At 48.4% G+C, this 22,905-nt stretch overlaps 1 protein-coding gene across 1 annotated transcript in view; it reads left to right on the top strand.

Moving 5' to 3' along the window:
• The window catches only part of PRPF8 (pre-mRNA processing factor 8), a 32,311-nt gene that overhangs the window by 1,548 nt on the left and 7,858 nt on the right, over positions 1-22,905 (top strand). Inside the window, exons 4-32 of the mRNA XM_008009786.3 lie at positions 767-931; positions 1,020-1,238; positions 1,368-1,580; positions 1,996-2,121; positions 2,219-2,324; positions 3,249-3,439; positions 3,630-3,749; positions 3,833-4,022; positions 4,179-4,298; positions 4,411-4,545; positions 6,030-6,159; positions 6,553-6,749; positions 7,007-7,213; positions 7,348-7,511; positions 7,663-7,789; positions 7,903-8,095; positions 8,375-8,562; positions 9,346-9,584; positions 9,820-9,966; positions 10,146-10,356; positions 10,553-10,669; positions 20,182-20,429; positions 20,544-20,723; positions 20,931-21,066; positions 21,175-21,344; positions 21,510-21,639; positions 21,763-21,909; positions 22,093-22,253; positions 22,540-22,731. Of these exons, the coding sequence (XP_008007977.1) occupies positions 767-931; positions 1,020-1,238; positions 1,368-1,580; positions 1,996-2,121; positions 2,219-2,324; positions 3,249-3,439; positions 3,630-3,749; positions 3,833-4,022; positions 4,179-4,298; positions 4,411-4,545; positions 6,030-6,159; positions 6,553-6,749; positions 7,007-7,213; positions 7,348-7,511; positions 7,663-7,789; positions 7,903-8,095; positions 8,375-8,562; positions 9,346-9,584; positions 9,820-9,966; positions 10,146-10,356; positions 10,553-10,669; positions 20,182-20,429; positions 20,544-20,723; positions 20,931-21,066; positions 21,175-21,344; positions 21,510-21,639; positions 21,763-21,909; positions 22,093-22,253; positions 22,540-22,731 (4,869 nt within the window). The remainder of the gene's footprint in view (positions 1-766; positions 932-1,019; positions 1,239-1,367; positions 1,581-1,995; positions 2,122-2,218; positions 2,325-3,248; positions 3,440-3,629; positions 3,750-3,832; positions 4,023-4,178; positions 4,299-4,410; positions 4,546-6,029; positions 6,160-6,552; positions 6,750-7,006; positions 7,214-7,347; positions 7,512-7,662; positions 7,790-7,902; positions 8,096-8,374; positions 8,563-9,345; positions 9,585-9,819; positions 9,967-10,145; positions 10,357-10,552; positions 10,670-20,181; positions 20,430-20,543; positions 20,724-20,930; positions 21,067-21,174; positions 21,345-21,509; positions 21,640-21,762; positions 21,910-22,092; positions 22,254-22,539; positions 22,732-22,905) is intronic.

Genomic DNA, 22,905 nt, shown 5'->3' with positions numbered 1-22,905 from the left:
GCAGTCTGTTTCTCTTCTGTTCCTGATCTGGGACTGGGACTTTAATTTGTCCTGTTGATGCTATTATAAGATGTCCCTGTCATTGAGCTGGTTGAAGCCCAGAGTGGGATACTGTGCATAGTGGCAACCTGTCACTCCTCAGGGACCTGAATTCTGTGTTTAGGGTATTTGATTTCAGAGGTATCCCTACTGCTGTTTTTCTCTGGCTGTAAACTGGGTGGGTACAGGTACAGATGTCTTAGCAGATTCTTGTTCTATTTGGACACAAGAATGTTTGCCGTGTAATGAACTGGAAGTTTTGTTTATTTCAAAAAGTAGTTTGAGAACTGTGCTGGCTGCTAGGGGTATAGTAGCGAGCAGAGGGTAACAATCTCTGCCTTTCTGCAGTGTGCAGTCTAGTGGCATCACAGACGTGAGACAACTGGTGATAGTGAAATATGGTGAATACTTTATTATGATTTATGAGAAGATACTGAGGGAATAGGATGTGAGACAGCCGCAAAGTTGTCTCCAGAGGGATAACCGTTGATTTAGAGGAGCCGATACCAGCACTGTGGGACTATGACATTTAAGAAGAGTGGTGCAAGGTGAAGTTGGAGAGGGAGAGGCAGGGTTTCTGGTTAGGAAGGGCCTATGGGCTAAGTCTGGGAGCTTGGATTGTAAGGTAGGATTTACTGTGGAACATGAACGTGTGGCTTCTCTGCATGGGACAGGTGGCAGAACACCTCGTCATTTCTAATAGCCTTCTCTTTTTCTAATGTGCCAGTGCCCTAAAGTACATGCCCCATGCAGTCCTCAAACTCCTGGAGAACATGCCTATGCCTTGGGAGCAGATTCGGGATGTGCCTGTGCTGTACCACATCACTGGAGCCATTTCGTTCGTCAATGAGATTCCCTGGGTTATTGAACCTGTCTACATCTCCCAGTGGGGGTGAGAAAGGCTGAAATATGGTGGGCGGTGGTGGTGGTGGTTGGGGGGCAGTGGGTAGAAATGGTCGTGTGATGTTCTTGCCTTCCAGGTCAATGTGGATTATGATGCGCCGAGAAAAAAGAGATAGGAGACATTTCAAGAGGATGCGTTTTCCCCCTTTTGATGATGAGGAGCCGCCCTTGGACTATGCTGACAACATCCTAGATGTTGAGCCACTGGAGGCCATTCAGCTAGAACTGGACCCTGAGGAGGACGCCCCTGTGTTGGACTGGTTCTATGACCACCAGCCATTGAGGGACAGCAGGAAGTGAGTGATAGATGGAGATGCTACTCCTGGGAGGAGTTCCGGAAACCCAGAGGGAGTCCTGGGAGATCAGTAGGTGGTATGGTTTGTCTAGCTGCTTACTTGAGGTGGGCCTTTCATTTTCTACCCTAGGTATGTAAATGGCTCCACTTACCAGCGCTGGCAGTTCACACTACCTATGATGTCGACTCTCTACCGCCTAGCTAATCAGCTCCTGACAGACTTGGTGGATGACAACTACTTCTACCTGTTTGATTTGAAGGCCTTCTTTACATCCAAGGCACTCAATATGGCCATTCCTGGAGGCCCCAAATTTGAACCTCTTGTTCGAGACATCAACCTACAGTGAGTTGGAGAGATTAGGGATTTTAGACATTTTGAGTTGGATAAAATGTAATCTTGATCCTTAAAGTCCTGATATAACTTCCAAGTTAGTCTGCGCCAGGTGCAGTGGCTCACGCTGTAATCCCAGCACATTGGGAAGCTGAGGCAGGAGGATTGCTTGAGCCCAGAAGTTTGAGCCCAACCTGGGCAACATGACAGAACCCTATCTTTACCAAAGTTTTGCTGGGTGTTGTGGCACTCGCAGCTTCCTGTAGTCTCAGTTACTTGGGAGGCTGAGCTGTGGGAGGATTGTCTGAGCCCAGGAGGTCGCAGCTGCGGTGAACTATGATCATGCCATTGCATTCCAGCTTGGGTGATAGAGCGAGACCCTGTCTCAAAACAAAAAAGTCTGCTTATTCTTGATATTGTACCCTAGGGATGAAGACTGGAATGAATTCAATGATATTAACAAGATTATCATCCGGCAGCCTATCCGCACTGAATACAAGATTGCTTTTCCTTACCTGTACAACAATCTTCCACACCATGTCCACCTCACCTGGTAAGAGACCTGGAACACAACAGTTGGAAAGGAGAAGGCTGGTGTTTAGGTTGGGCCAGGGCAGGAAAACTTTGGCTGACTCTTCCTTTCGTTTTAGGTACCATACTCCCAACGTTGTATTCATCAAAACTGAGGATCCTGATTTGCCAGCTTTCTACTTTGACCCTTTGATCAACCCAATCTCCCACAGGCACTCGGTCAAGGTGAGGAAGGGAAGGGACACTTTCCCTCAGCAATTCTAGGAGAAATGCCTGAGGTTGGCTGAAATGTTACTGAACACTCAAGTGGAGGGAGACGTGTTTTCCGTCTTGCTAAGTATTCCCCTTGAGCTATAAGCGAATTTGAGAATTTAGCATTTGCCTTAAAACATGTCATTGGTATAATCCTGGTTTATGTGATTATCCTTCTGGACTTTATGGTTCTCCTGTTGGGTGCTCTAGATAATCTGTCCTGGTCTGTCTCTATTGTATTTGTTTGTTTTAGTCTTTATATTGAGATGTAGTTAACATACTATACAAGTTAACCATTTAAAGTGTGTAATTTGGTGGTGTTTAGCTTATTCTTAGAGTTGTCCCAACTGCCATGACATGCAATTTGAGAATATTTTCATTACTTGAGAAAGAAACCCTTAGCAGTTACTCTCCATTTCTCCCCAACTTTCTTACGCAACCATTAATCTACTTTCTGTCTGTAGATTTGCCTATTCTACACATTTCATACGATAGAATGAAACAGAATCATACACTATGTAGTCTTCAGTGACTGGCTTCTTAAGCTCACCATAATGTTTTCGATGTTCATTTGTGTTCCGTTGTGTCCAAGCCCAGTGTTTGGAGCTTGGGTGGGAGGTGATTGCCGTGTTGGCTGCTGTGGTGTTGGGGCTCCGTTGGGAGGCTTTCTGTTGGTGAGCCAGTTGAGGTGTGAGAAGTGACACCTGCTTTCCTGGTGGCCCTGTCTTGTTCTTTGCTCCCTTGGTCTCCTTTGCGCTGGCACTTCAGGGCTGCTTCAGTCAGACAGCCCAGTTTCCATGGCAGATACAGGCTTTGTGCTTGGCCCCAGATAATTTCCCTCTTAAGTCTGTGCCTAGTTCAGCAGGAACTAAACCCTTAGAGGGATTCCTTTTTCAGAGCCAGGAACCGTTGCCGGATGATGATGAGGAATTTGAGCTCCCGGAGTTTGTGGAGCCCTTCCTGAAGGACACACCCCTCTATACAGACAATACAGCCAATGGCATTGCCCTGCTCTGGGCCCCACGGCCCTTCAACCTACGCTCTGGTCGCACCCGTCGGGCCCTGGACATACCGCTTGTCAAGAACTGGTAAGGTTTCTCCCTGGGGCAGGGGGAACAATAGTGGATATATAGGAGAAAAGACTCCAACTAGGTGGGCGTGTAGCCTTTCTTAAAAATTCTTGTTTTCATAAAAGTGGCAGACAACCCAAGGCTTGCATTCTTTAGCAGAGTGGCTGGAAGAAGCGATGGCTGAACTCTGGTGGGCTTATTTTCCCAGGTATCGGGAGCACTGTCCTGCCGGGCAGCCTGTGAAAGTGAGGGTCTCCTACCAGAAGCTGCTTAAGTACTATGTGCTGAATGCCCTGAAGCACCGGCCTCCGAAGGCTCAGAAGAAGAGGTGAGGTGCCCCAGGGCCCTGTGTAGACTTTGGTTCCAGAGATATTAGTAGGCTGACTCTCACTCTCCATGTTCCCACCTCAGGTATCTGTTCCGCTCCTTCAAAGCCACCAAATTCTTTCAGTCCACAAAGCTGGACTGGGTGGAGGTTGGGCTCCAGGTTTGCCGCCAGGGCTATAACATGCTCAACCTCCTCATTCACCGCAAAAACCTCAACTACCTGCACCTGGACTACAACTTCAACCTCAAGCCCGTGAAAACGCTCACCACCAAGGTGCCTGCATTGGTCCCAAGGGCCTCTGGGGTGTCAGGGACGGACAGCTGGTTTTGCTCTGGCTGCTGACGAAGGCAGACATCCAGTTGGGTCCGTTGCTCATTCATGTTCTTTCTGTTTTTTTGTTTTTTGTTTTTTTTTTTGCATCTTCTCCAGGAAAGAAAGAAATCACGTTTTGGGAATGCTTTCCACCTGTGTCGGGAAGTTCTGCGTTTGACTAAGCTGGTGGTGGATAGTCACGTGCAGTATCGGCTGGGCAATGTGGATGCCTTCCAGGTGAGGTTAGGTATTCCCAACCCCTGCCTGGGTGAGGAGGCTGGAGGAGGAAGCCCGTGCCGACCGTGGAGCTGGTTTAAGCTCCAGGTCTGACAGGGCAATTGTCTTGCAGCTGGCGGATGGATTGCAGTATATATTTGCCCATGTTGGGCAGTTGACGGGCATGTATCGATACAAATACAAGCTGATGAGACAGATTCGCATGTGCAAGGACCTGAAGCATCTCATCTATTATCGTTTCAACACGGTGAGACCCTGACTCTACTGACTTTCTTTCTTTGAGACAGAGTCTTACTCTTGTCGCTCAGGCTGGAGTGCAATGGCACGATCGCAGCTCACTGTAGCCTCTGCCTCCTGGGTTCAAGCAATTCTCCTATCAGCCTCCCAAGCAGCTGGGATTACAGGTGCCTGCCACCTGTAATCTAGCTTTTTTTTTTTTTTTAATTTTTATTTATCTATTTCTTTTTTTGAGACTGTCTTGCTCTGTTGCCCCGGGGGAATGCAGTGGCACGATCTCAGCTCACCACAATCTCCGCCTCCCGGTTCAAGCGATTCTCCTGCTTCAGCCTCCTGAGTAGCTGGGACTACAGGCGCGCACCACCATGCTTGGCTAATTTTTGAATTTTTAGTAGAGGTGGGGTTTCACTATGTTAGCCAGGCTGGTCTTGAACTCTGGACCTCAGGTGATCCACCCTCCTTGGTCTCCCAAAGTGCTGGGATTACCAGCGTGAGCCACTGTACCCAGCCTCACTGGACTTACTTTCTCACATCTTTTTTCATTTATACATGTAGACAGGGCTCTTTCCAGGGACCTGTTTGGAGACCAGCTATGAGTGTATCCTTACTGCCCCTTTAAATTCACATGGGCAATCTTAGTTCCTGGTTTTTGCCTTAAGGTTTCTCATTTACCCTTTTTTTTTTTTTTTTTTTTTTTTGAGACGGAGTCTGGCTCTGTCGCCCAGGCTGGAGTGCAGTGGCCGGATCTCAGCTCACTGCAAGCTCCGCCTCCTGGGTTTACGCCATTCTCCTGCCTCAGCCTCCCGAGTAGCTGGGACTACAGGCGCCGCCACCACGCCCGGCTAGTTTTTTGTATTTTTTTAGTAGAGACGGGGTTTCACCATGTTAGTTAGCCAGGATGGTCTCGATCTCCTGACCTCGTGATCCGCCCGTCTCGGCCTCCCAAAGTGCTGGGATTACAGGCTTGAGCCACCGCGCCCGGCCTCTCATTTACCCTTTTGTTTTAGATGTTGTTTAGATGTTGAGGACCCAGAGTTGTTTTTTTCTTTTTACTCCTCTACTGCCATCCATATATTCGTCTCTATGTATATTATACATATATGCCCCACCTCTGCCCAGGTTTCTGTTGCTATTTTTTTTTTTTTTTTTTTTTTTTTGAGGAGTCTCGCTCTGCCGCCCAGGCTGGAGTGCAGTGGCCGGATCTCAGCTCACTGCAAGCTCCGCCTCCCGGGTTCACGCCATTCTCCTGCCTCAGCCTCCCGAGTAGCTGGGACTACAGGCGCCCACCACCGCGCCCGGCTAATTTTTTGTATTTTTAGTAGAGACGGGGTTTCACCGTGATAGCCAGGATGGTCTCGATCTCCTGACCTTGTGATCCGCCCGTCTTGGCCTCCCAAAGTGCTGGGATTACAGGCTTGAGCCACCGCGCCCGGCCTCTGTTGCTATTTAAATGCATTGCTAACTTGTGTTCTTAACTTCTGCTTGGGATTATAGGGCCCTGTAGGGAAGGGTCCTGGCTGTGGCTTCTGGGCTGCCGGTTGGCGAGTCTGGCTGTTTTTCATGCGTGGCATTACCCCTTTGTTGGAGCGATGGCTGGGCAACCTCCTGGCCCGGCAGTTTGAAGGTGAGTGGTTTTCTCTGTGTCCAACTTCTCCTGTTACTGCTTCAAAGCTACCTCTCGTTGTTTGAGTCTGTTCCCTGCTCTTGTATGAGCACCCCTTGCTACTGGATTGCCTTTAGGTTCAGTTCTCAAAATGAATCTGACCTAGTTTTCTATTTCTTGGGCTTCCTTCTGGGGCCTCGAGAGGCAATCATGCACTTGCAGGAGTGGACATTCTTCAGAAGCGTAGTTGTGAATGTTTAAGGTAGCTCATCTTTTTGCATATGCTGGGCACATGGACGCTTTGTTAATACCTAATTTTATTGTGACCATAATGAGTGAGGGGCATGAAGGTAGAGACCCTTACTAAAAGCAAGGAATCATGCTTGTAATCCCCTTGGGATACTCTACTTCTAGGTCGACACTCAAAGGGGGTGGCAAAGACAGTAACAAAACAGAGAGTGGAGTCACATTTCGACCTTGAGCTGCGGGCAGCTGTGATGCATGATATTCTGGACATGATGCCTGAGGGGATCAAACAGAACAAGGCCCGGACAATCCTGCAGCACCTCAGTGAAGCCTGGCGCTGCTGGAAAGCCAACATTCCCTGGAAGGTGGGTGTCTCTCCATTTACTTGGAGGGGTAAACATTGTCTTTAGGTTAGGATCACCACTTTGAGACTCATGAGGGGCCTATCTGGCTCCCATCTCTTTTCTTTTCTCTTTTAGAGAGGTGCTTGCTGTGTTGCTTAGGCTGGCCTCAAGCTCCTGAGCTTGAGCAGTCCTCCTCAGCCTCCTGAGTAGCCGGGACTACAGGTGTGCACCACAGCACCTGCTTTATCCCGGCTTGATTGTGCTTTTTGGACTTTTAGGTCCCTGGACTGCCAACGCCCATAGAGAATATGATCCTTCGATATGTGAAGGCCAAGGCTGACTGGTGGACCAACACTGCCCACTACAACCGAGAACGGATCCGCCGAGGGGCCACTGTGGACAAGACTGTGTGTAAAAAGAACCTGGGCCGCCTCACCCGGCTCTATCTGAAGGCAGAACAGGAGCGGCAGCACAACTACCTGAAGGTTGGGCAGAGTAGGCTGGGCTGGCTGTGAGTGGTGGGGGAGTGGGCATGAGGGAGGACTGCAAAGTTGCGACTGAACCTTGTTCTGGGGGGATCGGGCTAGAGCAGGAGGCTAATTTCATGTCCACCTTGCAGGACGGGCCTTACATCACAGCGGAGGAAGCAGTGGCAGTATATACCACCACAGTGCATTGGTTGGAAAGCCGCAGGTTCTCACCCATCCCATTCCCCCCACTCTCCTATAAGCATGACACCAAGTTGCTCATCTTGGCATTGGAGCGGCTCAAGGAAGCTTATAGGTGAGTATTAGGGTAGATAGGTTCCTGCTGGGAAGGTGACAGCAGGGAATAGCATCACCCTCAGAGTCCAAAGAAAGAAGGTGTAGCCCCAGTCTCTTCTGGTTTTACTTCCTCCTGGTTTTCCCATTCACCGTTCCCATTGCCTTATCAGTGTGAAGTCTCGGTTGAACCAGTCTCAGAGGGAGGAGCTAGGTCTGATCGAGCAGGCCTACGATAACCCCCACGAGGCGCTGTCCCGCATCAAGCGTCACCTCCTCACACAGAGAGCCTTCAAAGAGGTGAGTGAGAGCCTCCCAAGTTTTCCTTTTGGTTCTGCCTTTCATTCTTGGTAGAACCAAAAGTAGCAGGTTGCCTCAGGTGATTGGTGTGAACCAGCCTCCTTGTCCCACAGGTGGGCATTGAGTTCATGGATCTCTATAGCCACCTGGTTCCAGTATACGACGTAGAGCCACTGGAGAAGATAACTGATGCCTACCTGGACCAATACCTGTGGTATGAAGCCGACAAGCGCCGCCTCTTCCCACCCTGGATTAAGCCTGCTGACACAGAACCACCTCCACTGCTTGTTTACAAGTGGTGCCAAGGTAGAACTTTCCTGAGATTGCCCTGTGAGGAATGGGGGATGAATTTAGTTCTATGTCAAAATTCTCATCTGGGCAGCATGAGTGGTTTACTCTCCTGATGCCTGGTAGTAAAAGGAAGTAGTGTTCCTGTTAAACTTAGGAAAGCCCATAGTCAAAGCAATCCGGATGACTACGTGGAATGGTAGCGAGATTGGTTATGGAAGGTGATGATAGTTACTGTGGGGCTAGTCCTGAAAGAGGATTTCTAACCTGCTGGAGACCTGCCTTGCTACTCCTCAGGCATCAATAACCTGCAGGACGTGTGGGAGACAAGTGAAGGCGAGTGCAATGTCATGCTGGAGTCCCGCTTTGAGAAGATGTATGAGAAGATCGACTTGACCCTGCTCAATAGGCTGCTGCGCCTCATCGTGGACCACAACATAGCTGACTACATGACAGCCAAGAACAATGTCGTCATCAACTATAAGGTATGTCTCAGGCACAGTAGCACGAAATTGTGTGTGGAATGGCTGTCTGGCCCACTGACTCAAAATTTGCTGCGGGGGAGGCTGAGTGCAATGGCTCACGCCTGTAATCCCAGCACTTTGGGAGGCTGAGGCGGTTGGATCACAAGGTCAGAAGTTGGAGACCAGTCTGGCCAACATGGTGAAACCCTGTTTCTACTTAAAAAAATACAAAAATTAGTTGGGTGTGGTGGGCACCTGTAATCCCAGCTACTTGGGAGACTGAGGCGGGAGAATCACTTGAACCCAGGAGGCGGAGGTTGCAGTGAGCTGAGATTGCACCACTGCACTCCAGCCTGAGGGACTGAGCAGAACTCCACCTTGGAGGGGAGCCGGGGAAATAGAATTTGCCAAGGGGAGAACAAAAGAGGTTGACCCTGGAGAATCCTGGGACATGGCTCAGGTTGTTAAGAATTGTCGTTCTTGGCCGGGCGCGGTGGCTCAAGCCTGTAATCCCAGCACTTTGGGAGGCCGAGACAGGTGGATCACGAGGTCAGGAGATCGAGACTATCCTGGCTAACACGGTGAAACCCCGTCTCTACTAAAAAATACAAAAAAAACTAGCCGGGCGAGGTGGCGGGCACCTGTAGTCGCAGCTACTCGGGAGGCTGAGGCAGGAGAATGGCGTGAACCCAGGAGGCGGAGCTTGCAGTGAGCTGAGATCCGGCCACTGCACTCCAGCCTGGGCGACAAAGTGAAACTCCGTCTCAAAAAAAAAAAAAAAAAATGAATTGTCGTTCTTTCTAGGACATGAACCATACGAATTCATACGGGATTATCAGAGGCCTGCAGTTTGCCTCGTTCATCGTGCAGTATTATGGCCTGGTGATGGACTTGCTTGTGTTGGGCCTGCACCGGGCCAGTGAGATGGCTGGGCCCCCTCAGATGCCAAATGACTTTCTCAGTTTCCAGGACATAGCCACGGAGGCTGCCCACCCCATCCGTCTCTTCTGCAGATACATTGACCGCATCCATATTTTTTTCAGGTGCGGGCTTGCCTGGATTCCTAGCCTTGCAGGGTACTGAGGCATATGCTTTGCCTCTGAAATCAGCTATCGTAGCTGAGTTGACTTAACTGCTGTTGGGGCTTTAAAATGGAATGAAGCCCGGGGAGGGTGGGGGTAGGATGGGGTGGGGTCTCCGTCTGTGGAGCTGGAGGACCCGTGGGGTCCCAGATCTCAAGTGTATTGGGGCCTCAGCAGTGTACTTGGTCTGGTGTAGGTTCACAGCAGATGAAGCTCGGGACCTGATTCAACGTTACCTGACAGAGCACCCTGACCCCAACAATGAAAACATCGTTGGCTATAACAACAAGAAGTGCTGGCCCCGAGATGCCCGCATGCGCCTCATGAAACATGATGTTAACTTGTGAGTCTAGGTTGGGGCTGTGTGAGCTGGAAGGACATAGGCTAAGGGCCCAGAGAGGGCATACCTGAGGCTGTGTCCCGGGTGGGAGACGTGTGGCTGTGGCAGGATATCATCAGTTGGCCTTTGAAGGGAAGTTCCTTCCAAGAAACTGATGTGACCATATGGTTCTCTGTGGGCAGAGGCCGGGCAGTATTCTGGGACATCAAGAACCGCTTGCCACGGTCAGTGACTACAGTTCAGTGGGAGAACAGCTTCGTGTCTGTGTACAGTAAGGACAACCCCAACCTGCTATTCAACATGTGTGGCTTCGAATGCCGCATCCTGCCTAAGTGCCGCACCAGCTATGAGGAGTTCACCCACAAGGACGGGGTCTGGAACCTGCAGAATGAGGTACAGCCTGGGAGGGGCTGGGAGTGACATGAGCGCACCTGCACTTCCTGGGTGAGTGGGAGCCGGGAACACGGGCATCCCTTGTCCTTGTCAGTCACCAGAGCCTTGTTGGGTGGAAAGGCTTAGTGGTGAACACAGTTGGCTCTTGCTTCTCTGGGAGTTCCTCAGACAAAGTAACCTTGACTTTGTGGTTTAGGTTACTAAGGAGCGCACAGCTCAGTGTTTCCTGCGTGTGGACGATGAGTCAATGCAGCGCTTCCACAACCGTGTGCGCCAAATTCTCATGGCCTCCGGCTCCACCACCTTCACCAAGGTACATGCCGCCATCTCTTGGAGCTTCCCTCTTGTCCTCTGCTGTCCTCTGCTCGTCTCACATCCCTTTCACTTCCCCGACGGCTTCTCCTTCCTTCTCCACTTTGCTTAGTGTGCCAGTTTCCATGCTCTGTGCAGTAGCAGCTTACAGTGTCAGGTCACTTTATAGTTATTTTCTGAGAATTCCTTGTAGGAATTCTGCAGTCTCCTTCTTACGGAGTTGTGATGATTCTAAATTAAGGCAACAGTAAAAGTTGGATTTATTATTTTGAACAGAAAAGCATTATTTTTGCATTTTCTCAGGGGCTTATTTGTCTAAATTATATTAACCAGTGGCATAGAGAACCTGTGAAAAAGCAGCTCTCGTAGGCATCTCAGAGTTTGTTTCTTCACCTTTAGAGGCCCAGCTGAAGGCAACTGGAATTGAGAAAGAAAAATCTGAAAAATTTCGAACTATGTATATTGAAGTTTTCACAAGATTTAAAAAGTTACCTTGGCCAGGCACAGTGGCTCACGCCTGTAATCCCAGCACTTTGGGAGGCTGAGGCTGGTGGATCACCTGAGGTCAAGAGTTTGAGACCAGCCTGGCTGACGTGGTGAAAATACAAAAATTAGCTCTGCTAAGAATACAAAAATTAGCCTGACCTGGTGGCAGGTACCTGTAATCCCAGCTACTTCGGAGGCTGAGGCAGGAGAATCGCTTGAATCCAGGAGGCGAAGGTTGCTGTGAGCGGAGATCTTACCATTGCACTCCAGCCTGGGCAACAGAGCAAGAACTGTATCTCCAAAAAAAAAAAAAAAAAAAAAAAAAGTTACCTCACTCTGGTTTCCATTAGAGTAACTGTTAACTATAACATTTTTGTTGCATTCGAACGTTCACATCTCAAAATGTGCAGCATTTACATGCGCAGAATGTTTTCTGTTTTTTAGTAAGTTTTCTGTTAAGGATACGTTCTATTTTGTTTTAGAACTATTGCATTACGGTTGAGTTTCCTTTATCCAAAATTCTTAGGACCAGAAATGTTTTGGATTTCAGGGTTTTTTTTTTTTTAAGATTTTCATTATTATTATTACAGATAGGGTCTCACTCTGTCACTTAGGCTGAAGTGCAGTGGCGCTATCATAGCTCACTACAGCTCAAGTGATTGTCACACCTCAGCTTCCCGAGTATCTGGGACCACAGGTGCATACTCCACCATGCCTGGCTAATTTAAACTTTTTTTTTTTTTTTTTTGAGACGGAGTCTTGCTCTGTCACCTAGGCTGGAGTGCAGTGGTGCAATCTCGGCTCACTGCAAGCTCCGCCTCCCAGGTTCACGCCATTCTCCTGCCTCAGCCTCCCAAGTAGCTGGGACTACAGGTGCCTTACACCACGCCCAGCTAATTTTTTGTATTTTTTTTAGTAGAGATGGGGTTTCACCTTGTTAGCCAGGATGGTCTCTGTCTGGTGACCTTGTGATCCGCCCGCCTCAGCCTCCCAAAGTACTGGGATTACAGGCGTGAGCCACCGCGCCCGGCCTGATTTTTAAATTTTTTGTAGAGCTGGGATCTCACTCTCTTGTCCAGGCTGGTCTCAAACTCCTTGGGTTCAAGCAGTCCTCCTGCCTTAGCCTCTCATAGTGCTGGCTTATAGGTGTGAGCCGCCGTGCCCAGCCTCGAAATATTTTCATTATATTTACAGGTTCAGCGTCCCTAATCCAAAATCTGAAATGCACCAAAGAGCATTTTCCTTGAGCATCATGTTTGTGCTCAGAATGTTGGTACTCAAAAAGTTTCAGCTTTTTGAGCATTTTGGGTTTTAGATTAACCTGTGTCTGGGAATCTGAGAGCACCAGAGTTAATGATTGCTCTAGCCCAGCTTGGAAGTGGAGGAGGAAAGGATTCCTGAAAGAAGTAGCATGTGATGAGGCAGGTGAGGGAGGGCGTTCCTTTAGCCAGAAGTGTGGCGATGTAACTAGCTTGGTGTACATGGGACTATGGAAAGTTCAAGGTTTGTTGGAGTAAACTGTGGAATTGGGAATGTTAAGAGATGATGCTGGATAAATAGTGGAGAACCATATCATAGAGGGCATTGCACACCTTAGGAAGAATTATGTAAGGGTCTTAAACACAGAGTGACTTTGTCAGATTTGTTTTCCTTTTTTTTTTTAACTTCCCACATTACAGATGTAGACTTTGTCCAATTTCTGTGTTAGATGATTCACTCTTGCAGCTGTGAGAAAGATGGACCTGAAAGGATAGGATGGGTGACCAGGTTTGGGGACCACTGAAGAAGTCCAGATAAAAATGATGAGAGCAGCCAGGCGCCATGGTCGTGCCTGTAATCCCAGCACTTTGGGAGGCCAAGGTGGGCGGATCACCTGAGGTCAGGAGATTGAGACCATCCTGGCTAACACGGTGAAACCCCGTCTCTACTAAAAAATACGAAAAATTAGCTGGGCGTGGTGGCGGGCACCTGTAGTCCCAGCTCCTCAGGAGGCTGAGGCAGGAGAATGGTGTGAACCCAGGAGGCGGAGCTTATAGTGAGCTGAGATCACGCCACTGTACTCCAGCCTGGGTGAGACAGCAAGACTCCATCTCAAAAAAAAAAAAAAAAGATGAGAGCAGGCCGGGTGGAGGGGCTCACGCCTGTAATCCCAGCACTTTGGGAGGCCCAGGGGGTTGGATCACCTGAGGTCAGGAGTTTGAGACCAGCCTGACCAACATGGGGAAACCCCGTCTCTACTTAAAATAAGAAAATTAGCCGGGCGTTGTGGTGCATGCCTGTAATCCCAGCTACACAGGAGGCTGAGGCAGGAGAATAGCTTGAACCCAGGAGACAGGTTGCAGTGAGCTGAGATCCTACCACTGCACTCCAGCCTGACAATGGGGTGAGACTCTGTCTCCAGAAAAATATATAAATCAGTAAAAATGATGAGAGCAGTGAAAGTAGAGGTAGGAAGAGGGGAACAGGTTTGATAAGAAGTTAGCAGGTAAAATCAGCAGAACTTTGTGGTCATGGGATGCTGAAAGAAAAGTCAAAAATGACGTGCAGATGTTGGCATGGGTGACTAGGTGGATGTTAGTGCCACCAACTGGAAGACTACATGAACAAGAGCAGGTTTAGGACGGAAGATAGAAAAATCTAGTTTAGGATATATAAAGTTTGAAGTTCTGAGAACATTCAGATGGAGGTGTCCAGCAGGCGTTTGTTTATACCATATTTCTTCAGTTCCAAGATATGTATTTAAGTACATGTATACACGTATGTGTAGATTCCCCCTACTCCCTTAGTGGTGCCTCTTTAATTGATGATCTGTGAGATTTGATTTAAAAAATATGAGTTTGACATTCCAGAGAGAAATGAAACTAGAAAGGGAACAGCAGTCAGGGATAACTTAGGGGGTCCGAGGTGAGTAGCAATCTGAAGAAACATGGAGGATAGGTCTGGATCAAAGATGTAGATTTGGGAGTCTATCAGCAAAAGGTTGAAAGCTCAAGAACGAGTGACATCACCCAGGGACAGTGTAGAGTGAGAAGAGGAGAGGGACAGATTTGGAACTGTGGGGAATACCGAGATTCAGTGTGGCCAGAACCTGTGGGAGAGTGCTGGGTCTTGGAACCAAGGCCTTCAGGAACATGTGTCCAGAAGTGGGGTGGATGCTTAGCAGTGTCAGTTGCCTAAGAGCATTGGGTTAGATAAGGACTGAAAAGTAGCCATTGGATTTGGCAGTTAGATAAGAACTGAAAAGTAGCCATTGGATTTGGCAGTTAGGACGTCATTGGTGACCTTAGCAGGAGCTGTTACAGAAATAGTAGGGATGGAAGCCAGATGGCAGTGGGTGAGGCTTCATGGAAAGTGAGTGAGTGGAGACAGCAAGGACAGTCTGTTTGCCAGTTGAAGAGAAGGAAGGACATCAGATGCCACCTAGCGGGAGCTGTAAGTCAATGCAGGTGTTTGAATGGCAGTGACCTGAGTATGTTTTAATTAAGGAGCCCAGTAGCAGTTCAGTGTACAATAGAAAAGTGTGGTAACTGGCTGGACGCAGTGGCTCCCACCTGTAATCCCAGCACTTTGGGAGGCCGAGGTGGGCGGATCACTAAGTAAGGAGTTCAAGACCAGCCTGGCCAATATGGTGAAACCCCATCTCTACTAAAAATAAAAAAATTAGCCGGGCGTGGTGGCGGGTGCCTGTAATCTCAGCTACGTGGGAGGCTGAGGCAGGAGAATTGCTTGAACCTGAGAGGTGGAGGTTACAGTGAGCCAAGATCGTGCCACTGCACTCCAGCCTCGGCAACAGAGCAAGACTCCGTCTCGAGGAAAAAAAAAAAAGAAAAGTAGGTAATTGATGCGCAGAGGTGCAGAGGGTCTCACTAGGGATAGAATGAAGAGCAAGCAGAGGACAAATCCTCTGAACCTAACAGGAAAGAGGTCTGGAGAAATGTGGATGTAGATGAGGTTAGTGGGAAGCTGTAACAGGATTTGGAGTTTTTCAGCTTGAGTTGGGCTGGAGTGAGGGGAGAGTTGTGTGTTGTGAATTTGATGGTGTTAGGGTATGATGATCGCTGAAGAAACTGAGAGAGACTGGAAGGCGTGCTGAGAACTCAGGTGGGTTTTGGGCAGACAGCTCTAAGTGAGCATTTGTTTTTCCCAGAATCACTCAGTTACGCAGTGACAGGGATGGAGAAGGTGGGTAGATTATACTGGTGATTAAGGAATAGAGTTTTGTTAGAAGACAGTTGTGGAGTAAGGGATTGGGTGCAAGGGAATCAAGAGTGCAGGACCCAGCTGGGCGCGGTGGCTCACGCCTGGGATCCCAGCACTTTGGGAGGCCGAGGCGGGTGGATCACAAGATCAGGAGATCAAGACCATCCTGGCTAACGTGGTGAAATCCTGTCTTTACTAAAAATACAAAAAATTAGCCAAGTGTGGTGGCGGGAGCCTGGGAGGCTGAGGCAGGAGAATGGCGTGATCCCGGGAGGCGGAGCTTGCAGTGAACTGAGATCGTGACACTGCACTCCAGCCTGGGCGACAGAGCGAGACTCCGTCTCAAAAAAAAAAAAAAAGAGTGCTGGACCCCACTGGGATCCTGGAAGAGGGGAGAGAAGAGAGAGCAGAAGAGGCCATTGGCCTGGAAAGAACTGCAGGGATCAGGGAACTGGATATAAGAAGTTAGAGGCTGAGGAGTGGAGGAGTGCTGAGAGGGTGGGGAAGCAGTTGACTCTAGCACAGGCTCTGGAGTCAGATAGGGTTCACATCATACCTTTGTCATGTTACTAGTTGGGATCTTGGGACAATTGCCCATGTTGGGCCTCAATTCCCTCATCTGTAAAATAGGGATACTGATAAGACCTAGCTCAGATGGCTTTTGTGAGAATTAAATGAAATAGGGTATTTAGTAAACCATATTACTTGATAAATTGCTTGATAAAGCTGGGCACGGTGGCTTATGCCGGCAATCCCAGCACTTTTGGAGGCCGAGGTGGGAGGACTGCTTGAGCTCAGGAATTCGAGACCAGCTTAGGCAACATAGCAAGATCCTGTTTATATATAAAAATAAATAAATAGGCTGGGCGTGGTGGCTCCAGTCTGTAATCCCAGCACTTTGGGAGGCCGAGGTGGGTGGATCACGAGGTCAGGAGTTCGAGACCAGCCTGGCCAATATGGTGAAAGTGCGTCTCTACTAAAAATATAAAAATTAGCATGGTGTAGTGGTGTGCGCCTATAGTCCCAGCTACTTGAGAGGCTGAGGCAGAAGAATTGCTTGAACCTGGGAGACAGAGATTGCAGTGAGCCAAGAACATGCCACTGCACTCCCGCCTGGGCAACAGAGAGAGACTGTCTCAAAATAAATAAATAAATAAATAATATAAATTAAGATAGATTTTAAAAATATGTTTCAAAAGCTATATTGGCAATGCACGGTGGCTCATGCATGTAATCCCAGCACTTTGGGAGGCCGAGGCAGGCGGATCATGAGGTCAGGAATTCAAGACAAGCCTGACCAATATGGTGAAACCCCATCTCTACTAAAAATACAAAAATTAGCTGGGCGTGGTGGCAGGTGCCTGTAATCCCAGCTACTCGGGAGGCTGAGGCAGGAGAATAACTAGAACCCCGGAGGTGGAGGTTGTAGTGAGCTGAGATCGTGCCACTGCACTCCAGCCTGGGTGACAAAGTGAGACTCCATCTCAAAAAAAAAAAAAGAGGCGGGGCGCGGTGGCTCAAGCCTGTAATCCCAGCACTTTGGGAGGCCGAGACGGGCGGATCACGAGGTCAGGAGATCAAGACCATCCCGGCTAACACGGTGAAACCCCGTCTCTACTAAAAAACACAAAAAAACTAGCCGGGCGAGGTGGCGGGCGCCTGTAGTCCCGGCTACTCGGGAGGCTGAGGCAGGAGAATGGGGTAAACCCGGGAGGCGGAACTTGCAGTGAGCCGAGATCGCGCAACTGCACTCCAGCCTGGGCGACAGAGCGAGACTCCGTCTCAAAAAAAAAAAAAAAGCTATGTCATGGGCAAGTTCTATAACTTTTTTTTTTATGAAGACTTCAGAGGTATAATGTATATAAATTTCTTACCATAGTACCTAGTACATGTAGACCTGAGTAAATATTATTTTCCTTCCTGCCTCTTATCCGCCAGGAATTTCTGCTATTTAGTAAAGGAACACTGGACTCCTTAGGAATTTATGCTTCCTTCCGTTCTGGGATAGAGCACTGTTAACTACAACAGAAGTACTGTGTTCCGTTACACACATAGCAATTCCAAATGCAGTCAGGGAATTTACTAAACCTAATGGGAATTGTCCACTTGCCTTTACCCCAATATCTAGCCCATCCTGGCCCCTGGCCCTCCTTTTTTTTTGAGACGGAGTGATCTCAGCTCACTGCAAGCTCCGCCTCCTGGGTTCAGGCCATTGTCCTGCCTCAGCCTCCCGAGTAGCTGAGACTACAGGCGCCGCCACCACACCCGGCTTTTTTTTTTTTTTTTTTTTTTGGATGGGGTTTCACTATTAGCCAGGATAGTCTCGATCTCCTGACCTTGTGATCCTCCCGCCTCGGCCTCCCAAAGTGCTGGGATTACAGGCGTGAGTCACCGTGCCCGGCCGAGGCTGACTTTTTGATGTCCTAGCATACAGTCTATCGTGGTGCCTGTCCCATGTGTGCTGGAAAAGATCTGTTAATCTGTATTCTGCTATTGTTAGGTTGAGTATTGTACAAATGTTAGGTTCAGTCAATTGGTTACATTGCTCAGGTCTTCTATATTCTTAGTGATATTTTTTGTATACTTCTATCGGTTACTGAGGAGTATTAGAAATCTCTAGTAATCTCAGCAGTTTGGGAGGCTGAGGCTGGTGGATTGCTTGAGCACAGGCGTTCGATCGAGACCAGCCTGGGCAACATAGTGAAACCCCATCTCTACAAAAAAAATACAAAAATTAGCTGGTGTGGTGGTACATGCCTGTAGTCCCAGCTACTTGGGAGGCTGAGGTGGGAGAGTCTCTTGAGCCTGGGAGGTGGAGGCTGCAATGAGTGGAGATGGTGCCATTGCACTCCAGCCTGGGCAACAGAGCAAGACCCTGTCTCCAAAAACAGAGAGAAAGCTCCAGTTACAGCTGTGAGTTTATTTTCTTTCAGGTCCATCATTTTTGAGATTCTCTTATTAGTTATATAATGTATTTAGGATTATTAGGTCTTCTGAACGAGTTGACTACTTTATCATATCAAATATCCCTCTGTATTCCTGATAGTATTCCATGGTCTGAAGTCTTTGAACATCAGTAGTGCCACTCCAGCTTTGTTTTGTGTTTGCATGGGTGTATTTTTCCATCTTTTTACTATTAATCTTTGTCTTTGTAATTAAAGTTTATTTCCTATCAACAGCATATAGTTGGATCTTTTTGTTGTTGTTGTTGTTTTTGAGATGGAGTCCCTCCCTTTGTTGCCCAGGCTGGAGTGTAGTGGCGTGATCTTGGCTCACTGCAACCTCTGCCTCCCAAGTTCAAGTGATTCTCCTACCTCAGCCTCCCAAGTAACTGAGTCTACAGGCGCGTGCCACCATGCCCAGCTAATTTTCGTATTTTTAGTAGAGACGGGGTTTCACCATGCTGGCCAGGCTGGTTTCGAACTCCTGACCCCGAGGCCCTCCTTGGTCTCCCAAAGTGCTGGGATTACAGGTGTGAACCACCGAGCCCGGCGTTTTTATTTAAATCCAGTTTGACAATGTTTGCTTTACAAATGGTCTGAATACCTCAATTAAGGTTAATGTAACCATCAATGTGGCAATTAGGTCAGTTTAAATCTATCATCTTGGCCGGGTGCCGTGGCTCAAGCCTGTAATCCCAGCACTTTGGGAGGCCGAGACGGGCGGATCACGAGGTCAGGAGATCGAGACCATCCTGGCTAACACAGTGAAACCCCGTCTCTACTAAAAAATACAAAAAACTAGCCGGGCGAGGTGGCGGCGCCTGTAGTCCCAGCTACTCGGGAGGCTGAGGCGGGAGAATGGCGTAAACCCGGGAGGCGGAGCTTGCAGTGAGCTGAGATCCGGCCACTGCACTCCAGTCTGGGCGACAGCGCGAGACTCCCTCTCAAAAAAAAAAAAAAAAAAAAATCTATCATCTTTTTTTTTTTTTTTTTTTTTTTTTCTGTTTTTCTCTTGTCATGCCTTCTTCTGAATTTAGTTGTTTTATGACTTTATCTCCACTCTTCACTTATTTGGCTACATGGTTTTTTTCTTCTTATTTGCTCTAAGATTTACAGTATACATCCCTTACTTATCATGATCTACTGTGACCATTAGTCTACTACGGATCACTTAACATATAGTACAAGAACCTTAGAATAATACACTTTAACTTCCACTCCCACTCTTAGTAGTATTTTTGTCATAACATTTTAGTTGTACATGTATTATAAGTGCTATAATACTTTGTTACTCTTTTTGCTTTGAACAGCCTTTATCTTTTATAGAAATTGCAAAATGAGAAAAAATATTTTTTGCATTTTACCCACATACTATTTCTATTTCTGGTGGTGTTCACTACTTTGTATAGCTCCATCTGGTGTGCTTTTTCTTTTCTTTTTTTTTTGAGACAGAGTCTCGCTCTGTCTCCCAGGCTGGAGTGCAGTGGTGCGATCTCAGCTCACTGCAACCTCTGCCCTCCTGGGTTCAAATGATTCTCCTGCCTCAGCCTCCTGAGTAGCTGGGATTACAGGCACCTGCCACCACACCCGGCTAATTTTTGTATTTTTAGTAGAGACGGGGTTTTGCCATGTTGGCCAGGCTGGTCTCCCAACTCCTGGGCTCAAGCAGTCCTCCCACCTTGACCTCCCAAAGTGCTGGGATTATAGACGTGAGCCACTGCGCCCAGCCTCATTGTGATTTTGCTTTCTATTTCCCTAGTGACTAATGATGTTGAACTCAAATCTTTCTTGAGTAGTAGAGATAAAATAACTGGATCAAGTAAGTAGTCTCCACCCTCCCCGCCCTGGCTCATCTGTAATTGACTTTTTTTCCTACTGTCTTTAGATTGTGAATAAGTGGAATACAGCTCTCATTGGCCTTATGACATACTTTCGGGAGGCTGTGGTGAACACCCAGGAGCTCTTGGACTTACTGGTAAAGTGTGAGAACAAGATCCAGACACGCATCAAGATCGGACTCAACTCCAAGATGCCAAGTCGGTTCCCCCCGGTTGTGTTCTACACCCCTAAGGAGCTGGGTGGACTCGGCATGCTCTCAATGGGCCATGTGCTCATCCCCCAGTCTGACCTCAGGTACAGCCCGGTTAAACATATTTCTAAAGCCTGTTGCTTAGGCCCTGAGGGAAGTGGGTATTTCTTTAGTTTTAGGCTTTATTTTTTCTCTAATCTTGGTTGTACCCCAAACAGGTGGTCCAAGCAGACAGATGTAGGTATCACACACTTTCGTTCAGGAATGAGCCATGAAGAAGACCAGCTGATTCCCAACTTGTACCGCTACATACAGCCATGGGAGAGCGAGTTCATTGATTCTCAGCGGGTCTGGGCTGAATACGCACTCAAGAGGCAAGAGGCCATTGCTCAGAACAGGTGGGCATCTAGGAGGGCATGCCAACCCGGGGGCAGGGGCAGGTGGTGGCCTTTGGACTGTGTGTGGAGTTCAGGGTCAGAGCATGCCATGGTTTTATGGAGGTGAGAAGGCTGGTTCTACTGACCCTAATTATTTTTGGCCAGGAAGGAGTGCTGAGCTTCTCATGTGAGATTGCGTTTTGACTTGAATCTTTCTTTTTTTGGAAGACGCTTGACTTTGGAAGACCTAGAAGATTCATGGGATCGTGGCATTCCACGAATCAATACCCTCTTCCAGAAGGACCGGCACACACTGGCTTATGATAAGGGCTGGCGTGTCAGAACTGACTTTAAGCAGTATCAGGTATGTGGAGGGAGGAGATTTTCCCTGAATCAGGAAAACCCATGACTATCCCAGAAACTTGGGGCAGTAGGCACCCAGAAGCTTGACCGTGCCTGCCTTCCTATCTAGGTTTTGAAGCAGAATCCATTCTGGTGGACACACCAGCGGCATGATGGGAAGCTCTGGAACCTGAACAACTACCGTACAGACATGATCCAGGCCCTGGGCGGTGTGGAAGGCATTCTGGAACACACACTCTTTAAGGGCACTTACTTCCCTACCTGGGAGGGGCTTTTCTGGTGAGGATTCTCCTCTCTTAGAAGGACCTGTCACAACCCTTTGAGCTCATCTCTTGTGTACCTCTGTGATTTCCTGTGGTGTTCCCCAGATAGCCACCTCCAGGAGGTCAGCAGTGTGCTGGGAGATGGCAGGATATCACCTCACCTGTATCTCTTGCTCCCCAGGGAGAAGGCCAGTGGCTTTGAGGAGTCTATGAAGTGGAAGAAGCTAACTAATGCTCAGCGATCAGGATTGAACCAGATTCCCAATCGTAGATTCACCCTCTGGTGGTCCCCAACCATCAATCGAGCCAATGTGAGTGTGATTGATAGACACTGGAGATAGGAAGCTGAAAATAGTTGTTTCTTCTTGCCTTGGTTATGTCATAAGCACCCGAGTCTCTCGATCTCTAATGTCCCATTGTCGTTTTCCTGGCAGGTATACGTAGGCTTTCAGGTGCAGCTAGACCTGACGGGTATCTTCATGCACGGCAAGATCCCCACGCTGAAGATCTCTCTCATCCAGATCTTCCGAGCTCACTTGTGGCAGAAGATCCATGAGAGCATCGTTATGGACTTGTGTCAGGTGGGCTGGAATCGAGGGAGAGGGTGCTATAGAGAGTCGGCTCAGCTTGCTCTTTTGCATATGGGAAATCCACCCTGGAAGCTCTGAGGATGAGACTCCTATTGCCTCATTATCTTATTCTACAAACTCTGATTTTAATTGGGCTTCCTTAGCAAGTCTTAATGTCTCCATCTTTTCCTTCAGGTGTTTGACCAGGAACTCGATGCACTGGAAATTGAGACAGTACAAAAGGAGACAATCCATCCCCGAAAGTCGTATAAGATGAACTCTTCCTGTGCAGATATCCTGCTCTTTGCCTCCTATAAGTGGAACGTCTCCCGGCCCTCATTGCTGGCTGACTCCAAGTAAGTGCCTCAGGACCCAGCCCTGGGCAGCCAGGAGCTTTAGTTTTCCTGTTCTTCTAGCACTACAACTTTAGGAATTGTCCCTGTCTGCCTTTGTTTCAAACGTGGAGCCAGTGCTACCCCTGGAGCCTATCAACACCCTTCGTCAGAGCTGCTGACTCTCTGGGGTCTTGCTGATCTGGAACAAGTTGGTGGAGTGGTTGGGATGGTGGTGGGATTTAAGTGGTTCTGGGGGCATTGGTTATGCCCATGGTTTCCTAGAAGCTTGAACCCTCTTTATCTTCAGGGATGTGATGGACAGCACCACCACCCAGAAATACTGGATTGACATCCAGTTGCGCTGGGGGGACTATGATTCCCACGACATTGAGCGCTACGCCCGGGCCAAGTTCCTGGACTACACCACGGACAACATGAGTATCTACCCTTCGCCCACAGGTGTACTCATTGCCATCGACCTGGCCTATAACTTGCACAGGTGAGTTGAGGCTCAGAACCATGTATTTTCAGGCCAGGCGCAGTGGCTCACACCTATGATACCAGCATTTTGGGAGGCCGAGGTGGGCAGATTGCCTGAGCTTGGGAGTTTGAGAGCAGTCTGGGCAACATGGTGAAATCCCATCTCTACTAAAATACAAAAAATTAGCTAGAC

This window comes from Chlorocebus sabaeus, chromosome 16, assembly GCF_047675955.1.
Source record: "Chlorocebus sabaeus isolate Y175 chromosome 16, mChlSab1.0.hap1, whole genome shotgun sequence".
Taxonomy (NCBI): Eukaryota; Metazoa; Chordata; class Mammalia; order Primates; family Cercopithecidae; genus Chlorocebus; species Chlorocebus sabaeus.
Note: the sequence above shows the minus strand (reverse complement) of the source record. Positions and strands in the feature narration are given on the sequence as shown.